General features: G+C 38.5%; 1 protein-coding gene across 3 annotated transcripts in view; it reads left to right on the top strand.

Annotated features, from left to right (window-relative positions):
- Positions 1-21,164, top strand: part of itga11a (integrin, alpha 11a) — a 52,913-nt gene that overhangs the window by 9,071 nt on the left and 22,678 nt on the right. For 2 of the 3 annotated variants that reach the window (XM_038701588.1, XM_038701587.1), the window contains exons 3-12: positions 11,684-11,796; positions 12,624-12,715; positions 12,973-13,087; positions 13,213-13,340; positions 14,322-14,470; positions 14,552-14,696; positions 15,216-15,381; positions 15,830-15,900; positions 18,785-18,929; positions 19,887-20,035. In XM_038701588.1, the coding sequence (XP_038557516.1) occupies positions 11,684-11,796; positions 12,624-12,715; positions 12,973-13,087; positions 13,213-13,340; positions 14,322-14,470; positions 14,552-14,696; positions 15,216-15,381; positions 15,830-15,900; positions 18,785-18,929; positions 19,887-20,035 (1,273 nt within the window). Of the gene's footprint in view, positions 1-2,568; positions 2,727-11,683; positions 11,797-12,623; positions 12,716-12,972; positions 13,088-13,212; positions 13,341-14,321; positions 14,471-14,551; positions 14,697-15,215; positions 15,382-15,829; positions 15,901-18,784; positions 18,930-19,886; positions 20,036-21,164 lie in introns of all 3 variants that reach the window. The other variant, XM_038701589.1, reaches the window with a different exon arrangement.

Below are 21,164 nucleotides of genomic sequence, written 5' to 3'. Positions count from 1 at the left end.
TTCAGAACTCTTCAAAGTAAAAGCCCTTTTTAAAGTGGACATGAAGCATTGCTGCAAAATACGTTCTTGCGCTTTTATTTTAGAGGCACAATCACTTAAGAGGAAGTGATTATGTGAGTAAGTGTTGCTGTCATGACTGAGATCATCATGAGATCATTTATTTAACTTTTAATTTTCTGCTATCAAAGCAATCTGGCTGCGGGCCAGATATTATTGCTGGCGGGCCGGTTCTGGCCCGTGGGCCGCCTATTGTCGACCACTATTGTAGCTTATGTAAAACTGCCAGAATTGGCCTTAGTGATCACTTGATTAAAAGGTCAAATACATTATGATTGTAAAACACATGCTGACAAGCTGTAGACTGTCTGACTTGTCTGGCAGCAAGACATTTTTTCCCCAGAAAGACAGTGATCTACTGTACCGCTCCTGTGGTGTGCAAAGTTTCCTCCCATTAATTTGTGCTTGCAAGAGTCACTGTAATTCTGAGCTGGATACCTCACATTCGTCATATTACCTCAGAGCATAACTGACTCCTGATGCACACTATTATTAGGCCAACTGGCACCGTGTGGTGGCCAAAATTAGTTTCTGGCATCCTCAAAATGTCTGGATGCAAGCAATGCGCTAGCACCAGTTGTGCTTCTGATTGTGTGTGTAAATCATTAGTTCTGTTTAAATATATTTTAAATATATGTATATTTTTTCTCTCTAATGGCTTCCAGACTGGCTTCGTATTTTTTTAAATGCTCAACACAACGTTTGTTTCCTGATAAGCAACCTCTTATTGTGTGAATAATGACTCCACGTAGCTTAGATTGATAAGGTGGATGGTTATGTGTACAAAGCATGTAACATCGACACCTGACCACAGTTTGCATCTTGTCTCCTTCTAACAATTGACCTTGTTTTAACTATGTCAGTTAAATTAAAATGCAGCCCCTGCATTCATTTGAACAGTATCACTGATGCAGCAGGGTTGCCTACAGCAAATTAACAAAAAGATGAACCTCATTCAACTTTTGCAGCAGAACTTTATCATCTGGAAAATCACTGCATTGGCCAAACAAACACATGGAAATGAACATTGTTGGTACTTTGTTATGAGAACACAATATTTCAATTGTGTACCTTGTGACCGCCATGATGAAAACATTAAATTACACAAACTAACTTTCCAGAGTAGTAATATCCTTCCTCGTAATAGTATAAATTGCTGTGCTGTGCAGAATTTAGGCATGGGAATCAAAGTCAAATACATGGATCTGGACTCAAATTGGACTTTTTGATGATATTTAATATTAAGCTTACTTCAACTTGATGCAGACTAAACGTGGTCCAGCTAGTGATTATCAATCTATCTTGCAGGAAACCCTGGACCTTAATTTTTTAGAAAACACACAAGTAATTTTTGGATAAGCCTTGTCAGCTGTATCTATCTAATTATTGTTGCTACAACATTGAGGTAGAACTGGGTTATAGCTCATCGGCCATTATGTCCGTCAAAGCACAGCCCAATGGTATAACGAAGCGCTGCTCTTCTAACATAATGGGATTAGTATACTGAATATGCAGTAAATACCAAACTGGGCCTACTGTCCCATGCTGATTGTTTTTACTATTCCTCTTGGCAAGTTATCCATCTTCTACCACCCTCAAGCCTATAATATGAGGTCTATAGTGTTTGTGTGTGAAGTGTGTGAAGTGTGTGTGCTTGTGTGTGAAGTGTGATCCTGGCTGATGAAATCACAGATCACAATGTCTGTTAATGACCTCAAAGTCTGTGTGTGTGTGTGTGTGTGTGTGTGTGTGTGTGTGTGTGTTTGTGTAGATGTGCTCTTGTATGTATATCTTTGTGAGGCCCAACTTTAGCTTTACATTTTTGGAAAGAGATGGTGATTTTGTTGGTGGTTTTAGGGTTACGGTTAGAATCAGGTGCAGGTAAGGCAAAAGGGTCAGGCTTGTCATGGTTAAAAATGATCGGTGATTATAATTTTTTTTTTGTTGACAACAAATCCCATGAAAAGACCAAAACAATGTCTGTGTAGCCAAAGCCTGATGTAGCATATTCCTCTAAACCAAAGACCTCCACACAAAACTATTAAAAACACATCAAGGAGCCACACTGTTGCACTGGGTGACATGTTTATTCATTACAATGAACATGGGCACTGTAGTTAATGAGTGAGTCAATCCAAGAAACACAAACCTGCCATCATAAATACTTACTAATATACCAAATGTGTCTTAATCTACAGCTGAAAATAGTCCCCAGCAAATACACAATTTACTTGAGGTTGAAAAAACTAGTGCTTAGCTGTTTTAGTAATTAAAACACATAAATACGTGTCCTGTTTTTAAAGAATTGTATCTTCAGTAGGAACCTCACACAGGGTTGGGAAGTTGGAGAAAATATAGGATATTTTTAGCCTTATAAGATTTAGGCTAGGGGGCTAGGGAGTGCAAATGTATGTGTTCTTTCTTAGTGTACAGGAAGGCACAATGACACATTTGGAGAGTGAAGTGACAAATTAGCAAGAGCAGCCAAGTCAAAGTCTTCCTTTGCCACAGGATGCACATGTCAGCGACACTGTCGATTACGCTCTACAATCCAACTTCTTCACCATTTTGAGCAACTGTCTGCCAACCATGTCTACCAGAATGGAAAATGGTCTGATGAGGCTGATTTGTGTGGAATAAAGGTCACCAGAGACGCTGCCTGGACTGAGGTAAATGTCTGAGAACTAGGTGAAAACATTTGCAATGGAAGAATAGTGCCGCATGGACTGTGCAAACAATGTGCAGCCGAATGGAACTATTGAGATTTGAGATTTTGACATCTTAATTAGTTGTTCATAAAAGTGCCTTTATTCATAAGCAATAATTAATGCAAGAAAAGAAAACATTTCTGTAAATGTCTCATGTTTTGATATATTTTGTAATGTTTAAAAACATTGTTTTGAATATTGTGGATATTCAGTGTACTGTCTAGCTGAGCCTACTGTGACCCACAGGGCTGAGTCTCACACCTGTTTTGCACCTCAATTAAAACTCGTCTGTCTCCCCAGCAGACAACTTAGTCATCCAGTGGAGTTTAGTTGTAAAATGACGGTTTAGTCAGTGCAGCAGTATGCGTAGGTGTGGGTCTGTGAACTCACAGCTGCATGCACAAACTCAAGCAAAACTGTATCTATATTTGTGTGCGTTTCTGGGAGAGTCTATATGTGTAAAGCATAGTCTGACAGTTATCAGCTAGTCTATGGTATGTCACAGGATCTGAGGGAGATGTGAAGACACTTAATAATTGTGTGTGAAAGGATCATCAAATGATTAAAAATTATGTTGTTTTCAATATTATAAGACTTGATTAGTTTTATCCACAACTATACATCTAAACCAAAGTTATTGTTTCTCAGGATCTATTAACAGTGGTAGTTTGTCTCAAGGATATAAGCATATGGAGGCTGTATTCAGATTCTTTACCTAATTAAAAGAAAAGCGCTTAATCATTATTAATCATTAATCATTATTATTAACAGTACTTCTAATTCAGAACATCATCCTTACAGTGAGTGTTATCTATAATGATACATTGGATCATATTTTAACTGCTTCCTTTAATGTTTGGTAGATTGAATGATATGATTCATTCTTGCATTTGTAAGTAAAATCTGCAGAGAAAGCAATAATTGTGGCTGACAAATGAATGTGTGGAGTAAAAAGTGCATGAATTCACTGAAATGTATTTAAGTAGAAGTATACAGAAGTATACAATGGAACTACTCAAATAATACGAATAGTAAAAATTTAGAATTTGAATTGATTAGATTTTTTCCACCAATACAGATGAGCCAACAATTTCTGCAGATATAGAGAAAAATCTGTTCTTTTTTTTGAAAATGCATCTTTGAAGAGTCAGACAGGAACTCTGCAGTGGATCAAAAAGTGTCAGCACTTCAGGGGGCCATTTCTGCTGATTTTGTGTGTTTTTCTGATAAATACTGCTTGTATTCACTTTATTTACATATGTGACTACACACATAAATTAGTCAATTAGCAAACTGTATTTGAGTTATACTTGTACACTATAAATTGCAATGGACAGTCTACACTGTACCTGTCCATTTATGCCATTTAACTTTCTAACCTCCACTTTCCCCTCAAGTGGTTTCCCCTCAACTGAGCTTTCAAGAGAATTTAAATGGCTACAATTGCTGATGTTGCCTGTGAGCCTGTGTGCTAGACTGTAGCATTGTCAACTTTTCCAGAGTTGTTGATTTTTTAAAACCCTCAGCACTGTGTATAGGAACAGGATCACAGCTGGAAAGTGATTCTGTAAAAAAAAAGCTTTTTATGACCTGAACCTGAAGAAAAGCAGGCATGCAGCTTCAAAAGGTTTTCTTTGTGCGCCAAATTAAGAAAGTGTTTTTGATTCTAGTGTGCAACAACTTATTTACAAGTGCTTTCATGTATCTGAGATATTACATTATGCGTAAAAGAAGAATTATTTGAGAAATTATTTTATGTAGATTTTTTTTACACTTTCACTTTTTCCATACATAAGTGTAAGTGATCAGGAAAAAATTGTATTTTCACTATTTTTGACTTCAGAGACATCAAGAAGTTGAGACATCTTTGTCAGGTCTGTTGACAGTTTCTGTCCATGACTGCTGATTGAGAAGTTGAGAAAAGGTCACCATGTCAAGAATGTCATTTCCTCACATGTCTACAGAGCATTATGGTGCTCTAAACACTCTGCCAGAGCAGACACTCTTTGGGGAGCTGAGAAGAGGCCACATCACCTCCAATTGGCAAAGATTTTGAGTCTTTAAACCTGATGGGGTACGCGGACCCGCATACTTGACCCACACACTTACAGAAGCCGCCCTCTTTTTATTTCCACTGTTTATTTTTCTACAGTTGTACCAGGTCTCCTCAGTGGAGACCTGACCTTTACTCCTTAGCTCAGTTACGAGTTGCACACCACAAAGAACTACAGGCAGTCTATGAAGTCTTTCACCACTGGCCTGTTCCCTTTATTTGGCTCGTTTAGCTACAAAGAAAAGTGTTTTTATGCCTCCTGAGCTAGGAAAAAAGAATATGATCTTTTTAGTTTAGACACAACACTGACAGTCATGTGATTGTAATATCTGTCTCTGTCTCTATCTTTGAACTAAATGCAAACATCAGCATACTAACATGCTCTCAATGACAATGTAACATGCTGATTTTTACTAGGTAACGTTTACCATATGGCTAATTAGCATTAAGTCCAACAAAGCTTAATGGGAATGCCATTTGTTTTACAGATATTTGGTCATAAAATAAAGTATTGGACAAATTTAAATGTTGACCTGAGGATGGCGCTATACGGTTAAACCTGAGGGCAACATGAATGTTTGTAACAAATTTTGTGGCAATGCATCTAATAGTTGTTGAGGCAAATATCATCTATGTGTCTATCTGTCAATCTGTCTATCTGTCTATCTATCTATCTGTGTTTAAGTCACTAATGCTTGCATACAGAGTGACTACTGGGTCTAGCTAAACTCCATAATACAAGCCTACGTTCCTTCTCGGCCACTGCGCTCCTCCAATGAATGCCACCTGGCTCTGCCACCCATACACACAACGCATTCTCAGTCCCGGCTTTTCTCATCTGTGACACCACGATGGTGGAACGAGCTACCACATGCCATCAGAGCTTCAAGAAGCTCTTGAAAACTCATCTCTTTCGAGAACCCCTAACCTTTAACATTCACTTCCTTTTCTCTTCTTTTCCTTACAATTCTCTTCTCTCTTTTTTGTTAACTATTACTTATCTATTTTTAGATAGATATACACCAAATGACATATGATTAAGTTATTTGTGTGTTATCACAAGCCTTTTTTGCTTTTCGTGTCATTTCACACCATTTAGTCCCTACTGACTTTTGCTAATTAGACAATTTCAAAGTGAAAATGCCAACAGAAGAATCCGCCAACACTAACGTGTTATCGTCCCTGGTGTAAAGATGGGCAGTTGATAGTGAAACTCAAGACCACCATGTTTTGTAAGACAATGAATAAAAGCATCTAGTTGCAGTGATGCTCTCAAGTGAAGCAGACACGCGAAATGAATGTCTTTCGAAAATTATTATGTGACCATTACAGTTCCTCTGATTTATGAGGCAGCATTAACAAAAGAATACATATCCTGTTAATGCAGACAAATGGAATGTGATGAGCAAGCGTGACATTGGAGTAGCACACTCATGTTTGGAGCAGGGATGTGGTTTCACAGCGTATACATCTCTTCCTTCCAAATATGAAAAACATTACCACATTAATGACAGCCTGGGCTTGGGGATGGCGCTTCCTCAAACCCCAAAATCCTGTATTCCCTGGTAACCATGGTAGAAAATGTCCACGCATTCATTGTGGGTCAAGTTATTTCTTTCAGTGTCATTACAATTCCTGCATTTATGATGCACCGAGGCTAGCATTTGACCCTAACGAGCTCTGGAAAATGATGTTTGAACAGCTTCTGGTGAAATTCAGGAGGTCCCGAGGTAGGTGTCCAAGTCAAAGTCAACAATGGTTCCTTTTCATCAAGGTAGCTGTATCCTGACCTGAACTTGTGCTGCAGTGTCTCTCCTTGCCAAGGGATAGCAATAACTGAAACAATAATCATGATATTAATAGCTACCAAAATATGAGCACTGTTGGAGCCACTGTGATGAAAATGACTTCCAGAGTCTGTAAGACTTTAAAAGTTGGCTTCAGGAGCCATAACAATGAAACTTACTCTCATATGATTCACTCTTTAATGTGCAGCGAAGAACTGTTTAAACAACATTTCCCCAGGTCCTCATTTGCTGTTGTTAAATGTCAAATCATAACTGATGTTGAGTTTTATGTGTAGTATATATGGTCCTGCATATACCATACATCTATGTATATTGTATCACACAGTCTTCCTCAGCAGGTGTTTGCCCAGTTGTCATGGAATTGTTAATTAAATTGTTAACAATTAAATTTTCAATCAGTACTGCATTATTAATTAATTATCCAATTTACCAATTTCCAACACAATCAATAGGAGAAGAAAGAAAAAAGCATATAAATATAGATCTAAAAGAACACACAGGAATGAATTTCCATAAATTTTCCTAATGACTTTTTGGGGTAGTAGAAAGGGAAAAAAATTTGGACATGGTATTACTGGTTTGAAGAAGGAGTCCTCTCTTCTGATTGACTGTCAGCTTTTATCGGTTATTATTGTTCTGCCCTAAATAATGCAATGGTGATCCTCAGTGCGGCGATGATTTGTTTCGGAAGAAATACCACAAATGTGTAAATTATATCAAATGCACAATGCTTAAATAATATTATTACAATTCCAGTTAAATCATGCACATCATGTTCTGTCACGCTAACCTTACACAATTATAAGGGATGTTCCGAGTACATGCCTTTACTACTAAGTGTTTTCTTAGGAGTTTGGAGCAGTTTTGAAACTCTGGGGATCATGGGCCTGACCCTAGAAAAACTTAAGTTTAAGACTTATGTCTTTCTTTAATCGTTAGACTTTGACCTTGAAGTCTATGCAAGAGGTTGGCTGTGGTCTGCTTTTGCTATAAAGTGGTGTCAAGTGTCTTTCCTTTGGGGCACTGCTGAACTGGGAGTTTCTCTTTTGCCCGCTGCTTTCACTGTGATTTTTGCTTGAACTGCACAGTTGACCTACTGTCTTTATTGAAGCTTTTCCAGGAATGCAGTTAGTTTAGGATACAACTTACCAATGAATGCTTTAATTAGGCAAGCTTAGGTGAAATTTGGAGAAAAGTGAAAGAGCTGAAAAGTAATTTTGTTTTTAAAAAAAGCCATAGCCCGAGAAGACTGTTTCAAGTTAGGATACCATACTTAACCTTCCTAGTTAAACATTAAGGTATCAATTCCAAAATGCAAAAATACCATTAATTACCGATAAATTGCTAGTTAATGTCCAAGTACAGTTTTTGGTTGAATCACTCAATAAACACTGACATTTCTTCTTCACAACTCAGTTCGTCATGCCATCTAAACACTATTTTAGGCTCCACAATCCTTCAGCACTGTGGAGCACACCCACACACACTGCTGGTCTCTCATCGTGTGAACATTGCCCTTAATTTTGACTGAAACTGGAGAGAAGTGACAGGATCCTTTAAATGGAAAATGGCTGATTTATGTAAAGCATTTATCCAAATTGCTTTGCAATTTGTCTCTCATTCACCCATTCTTTGCCTTTTACAGACCAATTGAAAGGTAACACTAAATTACAGATTATTGCTTTTTCTGTGATTATAAAAAGCAGTATAAACACAGTTTACCATTTTTGCTGATACTTGAATTCATTATTTTAGGTCTTATCTATTTGGTAAAGATTAAACAATGTAGCTGCAGATAATCAACTGTGTGATTACTACAGTGTTGTTCTCTATATTTTTAAATGCAAAGCAGGATTAATATGGATTGTACTGCATGGACAGATGAAGCTGAGGACAGTCTGACTTTGTCATGTTGTCTGTTATGTTATCTTCAAACCTGAGGCAATTGGACATTGAGCCCTGTGACTCCATTACAATGTAGAGATGTAAAACTAGTGAGCCATTTCATCTAAAAATATTGCCCACACACATCACAAGATATAGCATGAAACCCTAAAGGTCTTTCATGGAGATGGTTGATAATAAAAAAAACAGCCTAAACCCCCTTTTTGTATCCCTTTAAGAACACAAAGTGTTGTTATCACTGACATACATTTGAATTATAGCTCCCTGTAAGGCCTTTATGCCCCCCTCCAGTCCTGAAGTAAACATGCCAATGACTTTATATTCTCCATCACATCAACTCATCTAAAACCTTGTAGTGACATTTATGAGACCACACTGACCCCGCACAGGAAACCCACTGTGAAGTCAAGTCCAGGACAGGCTCCTCAAAACACTACGTCATGTGAAAAGAATGTCCACACTGCTCTTTGAAATCTAAATCTAAATCCTGTCATGGTCTATGACGACAATATTCCTAAGATTTAATTTTATTGGTCGGATAGCCCTCATGAACTCACTCAGCGTTCCCAATGAGAGTATCATGGCAACAGTGATTGGTGGGACCTCAGAGTTTAGAGAACTAATAACCCTTCTTTCACAACTACTGTTAAGGTCTGCTTCAGCAAGGCAATAACTAAATCCTTGCAGCAATAAACACCTAGCACCTACAATTAACATTCATCCATCGACAATTATCCTACAAGACAGTGATGGTGCACTACTACACCGCCATCCTTGAGTCCATCCTCACCTCCTCCATCACCATCTGGTATCATTCGCTCTGCAGAGAAGGTGATTGGCTGCAATCTTCCTTCTCTCCTGTACTCCTCGAGGACTCTGAGGCGAGCAGGAAAGATTTCAGCTGACTCCTCCCACCCCGGACACAAACTGTTTCAGACTCTCCCCTCTGACAGGAGGCTGCGGTCCATCAAGACCAAAACCTCTCGCCACAAAAACAGTTTCTTCCCGTCTGCAACTAGCCTCATTAACAAGACCCAGGTCCCCCACTGACACTACCCCCTTGCAAACGATACAAATGTCTCTGCACATGTAAATACCGTTTCATCTCGTGTCGGGCTCAGACCTGGCACCTCGCACATATTTGTTGTTGATTGTTGATCTTTGTTGTTTTATATTTTTATGTTGTCAGTTTATATATTTATATGAATACAATATTCTCTTCCGTTACGTTACTTCTGCACGGCACAGACCCAGAATAATGCACATGTATATATTTGCAACGTTGTTCTTCAATTCCATATTTATATATTTCCACATTTATTTATGTTGACTGTATGTTTGTCTACGTGTAGCACCTTATCACCACTGCAAATTCCTCGTATGTACTACTTGGCAATAAAGCTCCTTCTGATTCTGATTATGATTCTGATTATCACTTTCATTGTCTACAGTGTGGGCCAATGCAGACTGAATTAAATGTATTTACATTAGGGCAGTAATGATTAAGGATGTGAATGTTGAGGGAGTGAAGGGGTGAATAAACAATTGCTTTCAGCAGTGCCAGTCTTTGTCCACATTATATTTGATACTGTTTTTTTAAGCATTGACAAATTTTTAGAGAGGCTACTGGTGTGACACCAGAGTGAAATATCTCACCAGGTATTGGTTGGATTGCCATATATGAAATATTTTACAGGTTCCTAGACAATGTAACCTACTGACTTTGGTGATAACTTGACTTTTCTTTAACCATGAGGTTTAGTTAAATCAGTAGTTAAAACAACTATTGGTTAATGACATAAAATTACACACACACACACACATATATATATAGCTCAGTCCCACTTTGGGGATCTACTGACTTTTCCTCTAGCGCCACCACAAGGCGGACATTTGTAGTCCATGATAACTATTGGATGCCATGGTATTTGGTACACGCATTCATGTCACCTCAGGATAAACTGTAATAACTTTTGTGATTCCCCGACTATCTGTCTAGTGCCACCACTGGGTCAAAATGCACTTATGATGCTTTCAGACAGTTAGCAATAGCAGTAAAATTGAGAGCAGCAGCATCCATTGTATCTACCAAGTATAATTGCATAATGCAGCTAAACAGAACAGGTTGTATCTTAAAATAGAGGAAATTAATACCAATATGATACAATTAATATGGCAAATTTTGCTTAGTTTTATTCATATATCATAAATGTTGTTTTTTGTCCCAGAGTGGACAACCAGACCTTGAATCTGATGTTGCTATATTACAATTTCTCTTCATTGATCCGTGTATTCTCTGATGGTGAAGAGGTGTATCATTCAGTAAACTCAGACACCAATAAAATCACCTCACACATGGTTTCCTTTGCTGTGGTCGCCATGGTCACATGCGGCAAGTTGAAAAAGTTGCGCTATCATGAACTTCAAATGCAACTGCAGAGAGCTGTGCGCTTTCACAAGAGTGAAGGTGTGGTACTTGCTGTGTTAATAATGAAAACAATCGGCAAGTTTGCCTGAATAAAAATATGAAAAATCCCACACTGTCTTGCTTAGTGCTGAAATATTTATTTACGATGTTTCCGTCTGTTCAACCTTTGACCTCCACCAGGTGTACGAGAACATACAGAAATGTCGTGGCAATTTTTTCTAGTTGTTGCTTTTAATCAAAGTGTGCTTTCCTCTGATGAACCTGTTACATATTCAGGTTTGCAAAGATCTTTTTCAATATTTGAATGATCAGATAACTACACAATTGATGACATTCCCATCAGCCTCAGCTGTAGTTTGTGTTTACTGGCAGTAAAATGGTGCCTGTGTAGAACTGTTTATGAATGTGAAGTCTGGGGCTGCTGGAGATGATTAAACATGCTTTGTTAACCTCCCTGAACAAATAAAGGTTTAAAATCCTCTAGGTTATCCCATGTGCTTTGTGTGGGTCACTGATGTTAACAGTCACATTCCCTCAGAGAATTAGATACTAGACAAAGACTTACTCTTAAATACAACAAAAGCGGTTGTCAATCTTGCTCTACCATCAATAGTTAACTGCTTACAGACAATAAATAACAACTAAGACTTTGTGTAAAGCACACATTATTACTGATAAATGTTTTAAGTGATTCTAGCTTTTACATTTTTTTTGTTTTTTGCAGGTTATTAGTAGGTGCCCCGTATGAAATGAATGGCCCTTACCAGACAGGTGATGTTTATAAATGTTCACTGAGCAGACGAACCAATGGCAATGGTTGCTCCAAGCTCAACTTAGGTATAGTATCACAAAACAATTTTACCAAGATACACTACATACAGTAGCAGCGACAGAATGTACATCTGGATAAATGTGTATGCATGTATTGTATAGGTGTTTATACACTGAACAAAATTATATTAACACTTTTGTTTTTGCCCCCATTCATCATGAGCTGAACTCAAAGATCTAAGACTTTTATTGTGGCCAGCCTAAGGCACACCTGTGCAATACCCATGCTGTGTGATCAGCATCTTGATATGCCACACCTGTGAGGTGGATGGATTATCTCGGCAAAGGAGAAGTGCTCACTGACACAGATTTTGACAGATTTGTGAAGAATATTTGAGAGAAATAGGCCTTTTGTGTACATAGAGAAAGTCTTAGATCTTTGAGTTCAGCTCATGATGAATGGGGGCAAAAACAAAAGTGTTACATTTATAATTTTTTTCAGTGTATGTCTGCATGCGTTTCTGCATGTGTCTTAGTAAACATCATGGTGGCATGTGTGAGACAGATATGTGGGTACCATACCAATCATTCCACATTTTATTGTTTTTTAAATGGTGTATGTACGTTTCCACATGTGTGTTATACGACACATCTCACCGCATGCTTACAGGTTCCACATGTGTTGTGCTGGTTAGGGAGGCACATGAAGTTTTGTCAAGTGAACGTTTAGATCTGAGGATGTAGACGCAGCTTTGGCTGCCCAGACAGCAATAACAAACCAAGGTCCCAGATGGTGGAACTTCTGTTTGGTCTCTGAAGGATAGTGCATGTATTTATGTATATATGAGTCTGTGCATCCAAGATCTTCTCAGTGAGATTCATTTTCCCTCAAGGAAGGATATCTCTGACCAACGTATCAGAGCGAAAGGACAAGATGAGGCTGGGAATGACACTCACATCTAACCCTAAAGACAACAGCTTTGTGGTGAGAAAACTCATTGGATTTATTATATATTGAGATATAACATACATTAATGGTGTGTTGCTGCAGAACTTTCTGAGTAAGTAAGAACACATTTCATAAAACAGCAATGGAAAAGAGGAAAAGAAAATTTCAATTGTTTTTTAATTACACGGTTGTCTTACTGCCACTCCCCCTAAAGAAGAGAGCACAAACTTAACTTTTTGTATTATGCTAAGGTCGATAATGTTGCTTATATAAATGCTTTCTTTGTGTTTCAGGCCTGTGGGCCGTTATGGTCCTATGAGTGTGGCAGCTCTTACTACAGCACTGGCATATGCTCCAGAGTCAATGCGAGCTTCAAGTTCTCCAGAACGATTGCGCCTGCCTTTCAGAGTAAATCTTTTCTGTTCAATATGGACAATTCTTAGTCACAGCAGGGGATTATTTCCTCATTTATGAACATCTGTTTTCTCCATGTGTGCACCCATGATTAAGTCTCATTTTTAAATGTTTTTCAGGATGTGAGACCTATATGGATATAGTGATTGTTCTGGATGGATCAAACTCCATCTACCCCTGGTATGAAGTGCAGGCTTTTCTCATCAACATTCTTCAGAAGTTCTATATTGGACCAGGTCAAATACAGGTGTGTAAGAAAGGAAGTAATAAAAGAAGACAATACACACTGAACAAAATAATAAACTCAACAGTTTTGTTTTTGCCCCCATTCATCATGAGCTGAACTCAAAGACTTTCTTTATGTACACAAAAGGCCTATTTCTCTCAAATATTGTTCACAAATCTGTCAAAATCTGTGTTAGTGAGCACTTCTCCTTTGCCGAGATAATCCATCCACCAACCAGGTGGGCCATATCAAGATGGTGATCAGACAGCATGGGTATTGCACAGGCGTGCCTTAGGCTGGCCACAATAAAAGGCCACTCGAACATGTGCAGTTCCATCACACAGCACAATGCCACAGATGTCGCAAGTTTTGAGGGAGCATGCAATTGGCATACTGACTACAGGAATTTCCACCAGAGCTGGTGCCCATGAATTGAATGTTTATTTCTCTACCATAAGCCGACTCCAAAGGCGTTTCAGAGAATTTGGCAGTACATCTAACTGCACCAGTCCAGCACCTCTACATCCAGCATCTTCACTTCCAAGATTGAGACCAGCCACCCGGACAGCTGCTGCAACAATCGGTTTACATAACCAAAGAATTTCTGCGCAAACTGTCAGGAACCGTCTCAGGGAAGCTCATCTGCATGCTCGTTGTCCTCATCGGAGTCTCGACCTGACTGCGGTTCGTCGTCGTAACCGACTTGAGTGGGGAAATGCTCACATTTGATGGCATCTGACACTTTGAAGAGTACAGGGCAGATGAATATTGGGTATATTGATAATGTTCCTTAATGGATAACTTTAAATACCAGACTAAATTTATACAAAATCCTTTTCTTCACTTTTGCAAATTCCGTTTCAGGTTTATTGTCCTGTTGTACATGTTTTTTTTCATACTACTGTGCCAAGATAATTTGGTATTTAATTATTACTGTAGTTAACTGCAAGACTAAGACAGAATTACTTAATTGATTGACCATTGTTGTTTGTCTTTTGACAGGTTGGAGTCGTTCAGTATGGCGAGAAGGTGGTCCATGAATTCAAACTCAGCGACTACAAATCTGTTGAGGAAGTAGTGAAAAGAGCACGCAGTATCAACCAGCGGGGTGGAGAGGAGACTAACACAGCTCTTGGCATTAATATAGCACGGTACAGTATCTCTATTGTACAAATAAGCAGCACTACTTCTCTACTCCTACATTCTGCAATATGTCAAACATGTTCTCACAGCTCACAAGCTTTCAAACAAGGAGGTCGGCGCGGTGCCAAAAAGGTGATGATAGTGATAACAGATGGAGAGTCACATGACAGTGCAGATCTCCAGCAAGCCATCGAGGACAGTGAAAAGGACGGCATCACCCGTTATGCCATTGCTGTAAGTCTGCTAGATCTATTATTCACCTGGCTTAGATGGCTTACTCTTTATGAGTTTTAACTTAGTTTTCTGATGGCTAAAAACTTTCCAGTGCATCAATAAAACACCACAAACATTAATGAGGTAACCTCACTGAGTTCACTTAAAGCAGGTCTCTCAGGAGCTGAGTTAAGATTCAAAACACTCCAGCTCCAAGACCTCCAAACATAAGCTCAGTGGAAGTATATTTCAAGGTGTTAATGATCTTCTCCAAACCACATGGTTATTTGCTTGCTCACCACTGCGGATACTGCACACCTTAGCTGGGTACGGGCATCAGAGCAAAAACTCTGATAACCAACTGGAATTGATGACAGCACTGGGATTGGTGTAGAAATCCTAAATCTTCTAAAACCATCTGAAAAGAGTTCTAATGTTTCCCTTTTATAGAGCTATTAAAATGTGACAGATTCAGTAAATTGGTGGACACTCAAACACTTCATGAATACACTAACAGATTGTTTAACCTTATCTTTAAAGGTCCTCGGCTACTACAACCGCAGAGGAATCAATCCTGAGGCTTTCCTCAATGAAATCAAGTACATTGCCAGCGACCCAGATGACAAACACTTCTTTAATGTGACAGATGAATCAGCGCTGAAGGATATTGTGGATGCACTTGGAGAACGCATCTTCAGTTTGGAAGGTTTTGCAAGGAATTCATCAGGACTACATTATATTACATTCATTTGGCAGACACTTTTGTCCAAAGCAACTTGTGCATTAAAATGCAATTGAATTGAAATAACTAGAATTGCATTTGTCTTCAACAAGCAAAACAACTAAATTAATCAAATACATTTGATTTTGGATTGTTTGTTGGATTAAACAAGCAATTTCAATATGTCACCTTGGGCTATGGGAAATTGTGATGGTCATTTTTTTTTCTGATCTTTTAGACTAAACCATTTATAGTGGTAAGAGATTTATCAGACATGTCCCTGAAAAATATTTCTTAGATCTTTTATATGTGAAATGTTCACACTGAGACTTCCATGCAATGGCTCTTCTTAGCTTCTGATTGTGGTTGGCAGCTTAAATTCTTTTTCTGCTGCAGTGGTTCAAAACTGTAAACGGCTGAATTGTTTACACAGGAACCAGTAAGAATGGGACAGCGTTTGGCCTCCAGATGTCTCAGGCTGGATTTTCCGCACACAACGTTGAGGTGAGTCTGACATCTGCTTCCACGTCGTCTCAAATCATCTGTCAACATGTAGAGCAACACACATTGTCTTAATTTCTGGCGAATCATAACTCCTCCCCATAACCTCCCATTTATCACTTTCCAGTCCCCCCTGAGGTGCCTGCTGTGTGGCCCCAGAGGTTTAGGTCTTCCTGATTTAGGAGCCCCTGACATGAGACAGGCCTTTTTCCACTTCAGCCATGCAGTGAAGGGTAATAAGACACCACTTGTTCTCCAGGGAAACATATTAGTGAGAAGCTGGGACAAGATTGAGACAGTTCTGCTGCAGAATGGGTCGTTTTTTCCTTTTACTTTAGCTAGAGGTTTATGAGTGTATCTAAGAGCAGGTGTTCTGGCTTTGAGGGTGACATAGCTGGAAGAAGGAGATAAGACACATCTCCTCTACTGTACCTGCTGTTCATACCATTTAATTGATTTTCACTCCTCTCTTTCGGGCTCTGTCCAGACATTTGCTGATGCAACTGCTTTGATTTTCCAGTCCACTTCACAGTCTGATTTGTCAAGGGAGAAATAAAAATATCCCATTTATGATGAAAAATAAATATATAGCAGAATTTGCAGCTGGGTGGCAAGAATGGCTGGAAATTCTGTCCACGAAGCCAGATTCCAGAGATGCTCGACAACACCAACCTGAGTGTTGAGAGTAGGATAACTCATTGGAAAGAATGTCGGGGCTTTAAATTAGAAAAACGTCCTGAAAGCCCAGATGGTTCTGCTGAATATGATATGTGCCAACTCTGAAGGCTGCTTATGTCATATACTATCCAGACTTTTAATGCATCTGCACACATAGCAGTTTCTTCGTCTGTTGTTTGTTTCATTAACTGTAACTAAACAATGCTGAAAAATCATCTCAAGGCCCCTGTGTTTGCAAAATTGTGCATTTTACAGCGTATTTGTAACATTTTATCCTGTATTTACCATAATGCAGAATATATGATACTTGTTTGTTTAGTTGGTATAAGTGTATATATCATCTATACACTTTTGTATGTTTATGCTGAACCACAACTCTAGAACAATAAAGAGTTGATATCCTAATCATAGCAAAGCACATGTCTGTACGTGCAACTGCAGTAGAAATAGGTCACTAGTTTATAAGGTTGAAATGGTTTGGGGTTTCAATCATTTGCCATGGAGACCATTTTGACCAAAACACATAACCACATTGGTATAACACTACTGTCAGAGAGTGACGTTGTGCAAGCGTGGTGAGCACACAATTCCATCTTTTAGGAAGGAATCTAATCCTTCCAGCATTTGTACTAACACTGGAAAATGTGTTGTCTGCATATTGTGTACAACAAGAAAAAAACTGAGCTCATTAAGTAGCGGAACCCTGTAATTACAGTGTCAGTGATACAAAGTGTAACGAGCCATGGAAAATCCCTCCTCTATCCCTCCTTGTGTCTGTAGCTAACTGCACCTGCTCGTTTGTTTCCTTTGCTGAATGACAAGTTAAAAATACACACTGATCAAGACTTAGGAGTCATTTGATAATGGACTTTTAAGCAAATTCTATTGCTTTCTTTGCACACTGTGGTTTATGATTGTATGAAAACATTCATCTGTAGATTTTGTGACTGGATGAAGTAGCTGTTAATTTATCATGAATTCGGTACCATCAGTAGTTTTTGAAACTGTCTGGAGAAAAGAAGTCTTATGTACAGTACCGATGAGCAGACCTCAAGTTCATCTCACATATTGCTTTTTTGCAAAACCTGTTTATAGATATGTTCCAACTTTAGCAATAACTGGAGCTATGGGGTGGGATCCCTGTGAGTTTCGGTGGAAAGTTTGTTGTGGCTATGAAAAAAGGTTACTGAATATGGAAAATAACAGAATAAACAAATAAACGGGCCCTGGATAAGGAACTTGGATGATATGTGTTGTAAATATAGATTTGAAGATCATTTCAAGCTGGAGAAGACTGATATTGTATCTCAAAGGGGGGAAATTATTCACAATGTAAAACATGATTAAGCAAATGAGATCTGGAGTAAATCAAAGCTGTATACATATTGTGTAATTAAATATGTTTTTTTATGGTCTTCATATTAAAGGTGAATTTGTGCTCAGATTAGCGGTAGTGCAGTGCCTCTTCATTTTGAAATGAGCTGGTATGCTGCTATAGAAGAAGAAAGACAGATGTGTCCAGTATGTGATCTGGGAGAAAATCAGCATCAATATGTTTTTTTTACTGGCATTTGTACTGGAAATGTTGTGATCTTTTAGTATACTTATATGTCTAAAGTATCTTTTAGACATAAAGGATAGCAAGTTGATGGAGATAATTGGCACAATTTAAAAAAAGAGACCTTCCTTACATGGGGATCCAGGAAGAAAAACATCATCTGGAGTGATTTGTGAGCTGGAAGCTGTTCACTGCAAATATTGATGTCTTCCAAACAAGTTCTATAATCCTGGTAGGACACTCAATAAAATTCTGTTAATTCCTTCACTCACCTTTGATGGACCATTTCTACATACTGTACCTCAACATGTTCTTGTTGTAGCAACATCTACATAAAAGTGATCTGATGAACTGTGTGAGAGAGAAAAGAGGGATAAATAAATTTGATTTTGTTCATGTCATGTTAAAGTAGTCCAAAAATGTAGTGCAGTGTTCATCACTCTTACCAAGATTACAATTGTTGAGTCACATCATCATTAATCTGACCGAAACACACAGACTGTGCTCCAAAATGGTGGTCGCACTGAGTGTATCCACATTGTATACTGCAATTACCACGTTGTGTGCATGTGCAACACAGGCAGTACAACAAGATCATTCTGTATCCCTCTACTGTTAAAAATGCTGAACAATACTGCACCTCCCCTACAGGATGGGATTCTGGTGGGTGCTGTTGGGGCTTATGATTGGAACGGAGCAGTGCTGAAAGAAACACGACAAGGGAAGGTGGTCCCTCCCAAGTCTTCCTACACACAGGAGTTCCCCGAAGAGTTAAAAAACCATGGTGCCTACTTGGGTGAGTAACACTAAAGAACTATAAAGTACAAAAAATCTTATTAAATTAACTCAACAATAGAATACAATGTTGTTATTATATTATAATAATTATATTTGTATAATTATATTGTATTATGTTATTATATAATTTATTATATTATTATAATAATCATGGTTCTACCCATTAACTCCCATGGTCACCAGCCTTTATTTATGTTTACATCGTCTTGACCTGTGGTTTAACACCAACTCTGTTAGCTGCAACCGATCTTTATAAAAGTCTACCCATTGCTCCAGTGCTTCCCATCATATCCAACCCCATCTCACTCCACCACCACAGACCTCTGCTTTTACCATCAGTGGTTTGTCTCTGAGCCTATCCACTGGGCTGCCAATGGAAGCCATTCTCAATAGTAATAAGAGGTGGAAGCATAATTTTGGACAGGCAGGGAGAAAGTTAAAGCTGGGAAAAAAGGGGCATGAAGATGAGAGATGAAGGTGGAAAAGTATACGAGGAGTAAATGGAATCTTAAGTGGGAAAAGTTGAAATAGAAGAAATAGAAGAAGAAATCCGAGAAACCTGAGAAACCAGAACATCCAGTTCTGCATTACTGCATGCAGCTCACTCCTCAAATTGCAACATTTACAATTTTTCCTTGAGTCACGCAGATCACTGCTATGAAATCCAATCTAAAGGTCAGGCCCAATCACACTCAAACAGTGGAAGAAAGCGTAGTTCCTAGGGTTTTTATTATAATTGCACTATCAAGCAATCACTTTACTTAATTTACAGATCCATTCAATAGAAGAAAAGAAGGAAGAAAAGAGTATAAAATAGATCATTACTAAAATTACAAGCAATATCCTACATGGGTTACTTTGATGAGAGTGGGTAAGACCAGTCTCTAAATCTACTTTCTTCAAGGAGTTGTTGCTTCAGAGGCAGAATTAATTTGTGTTTGTTTTACATAACCAGGTTATACTGTGACCTCTGTGGTGTCAGCCAGAAATGGTCGTTTACTCGTAGCAGGAGCTCCACGATTTAACCACACTGGCAAGGTCATCATCTTTACTCTGAAGAACTCGGGCAACCTCACCATCCTGCACTCCCTCAAAGGCCAGCAGGTATTTTGGCATCCAGCACTTACCTACTAGCTGTAGGCCAGCTGCACACTGATGTAGTAATCATGTCTGCTTTAGAAAAATGCCGCAGTGCAACCAGGAATATCATAAAACATTTTTTTTGTGTTCTACTTGTTCAATGTTAATGAACTTTGACACTGATCAACTGGTTCACAAAAGAAGAATGGTTTTATGCAGTTGTGAGACCGGAGTCAATGGTATAACCATGTCTTTTAAATGTTTAGTGTGTAAGTTTTAGTGGCATATAGTGGTGAGGGTTGCGAATTGCAACCAGTGACTCACGGTGCATTCGTGTGCTCCTCGGATGGTCCCATTTACCGAGTTGTGAAGTCGTTCTTCCGACTGTAGTGTGTGTTCATGTGCTCTTTAGTCGAAATGTGAAATCAATATGGATGCTACTACAAAGATATGTTGGATTAGCATTATCAGAGCGTATAAACAACACACAGACATCTAGTTTACTCTACATAGACAGCAAACTAACCATTATAACCATATTAAAAATGACATGTTTGCAAAATATGTATGTACAATACATGATTTTGCATGAATCAAAGTTCTTTATACTTCTTTGTGTCCCAAGTACACTTTATTTTTATTTTTGCAGTAAAGATTGAAGGAGGAAAAAAATATTCTGATTATTCCGACACCACATGAATGCACCATCAGTCACTGCATACACCTCCCTTTCCAAGCTCGAAGGAAAAGCTACAGTGGCTAACACACTCAGTCTGCTCTTGTACTAAATAATACATGTGAGCCTGCATTTGTCCAAATTACACTTCTCTTCTCAATTCTTATACACCAGTAGACTACTACTCCTACTACTACTACTAATGTTACTTCTTCTTCTTTTTTTTCTTCTTCCTTGTACGTATTCAACGTTGTGACAAAACACACTTTGTAGAGCTGTTTGTCCATTTGGGCTACTGTAGAAAAATGGCGGTGCAACATGGCAACATCCATGTAAGAGGACCCGCGGTGTATGTAGATATAAATGGCTCATTCTAAGGTAATAAAAACATAATGGTTCAATATGTAAGGTCTTTATACACCACTGAAAACATAGCTATGGATATTATATTGCATTTCTGTCAATAGATCCTCCTAA

This window comes from Micropterus salmoides, unplaced genomic scaffold (genome assembly GCF_014851395.1).
Source record: "Micropterus salmoides isolate LMB-PRFRI ecotype aquatic unplaced genomic scaffold, ASM1485139v1 Ms_hic_scaffold_6, whole genome shotgun sequence".
Classification (NCBI taxonomy): domain Eukaryota; kingdom Metazoa; phylum Chordata; class Actinopteri; order Centrarchiformes; family Centrarchidae; genus Micropterus; species Micropterus salmoides.
Note: the sequence above shows the minus strand (reverse complement) of the source record. Positions and strands in the feature narration are given on the sequence as shown.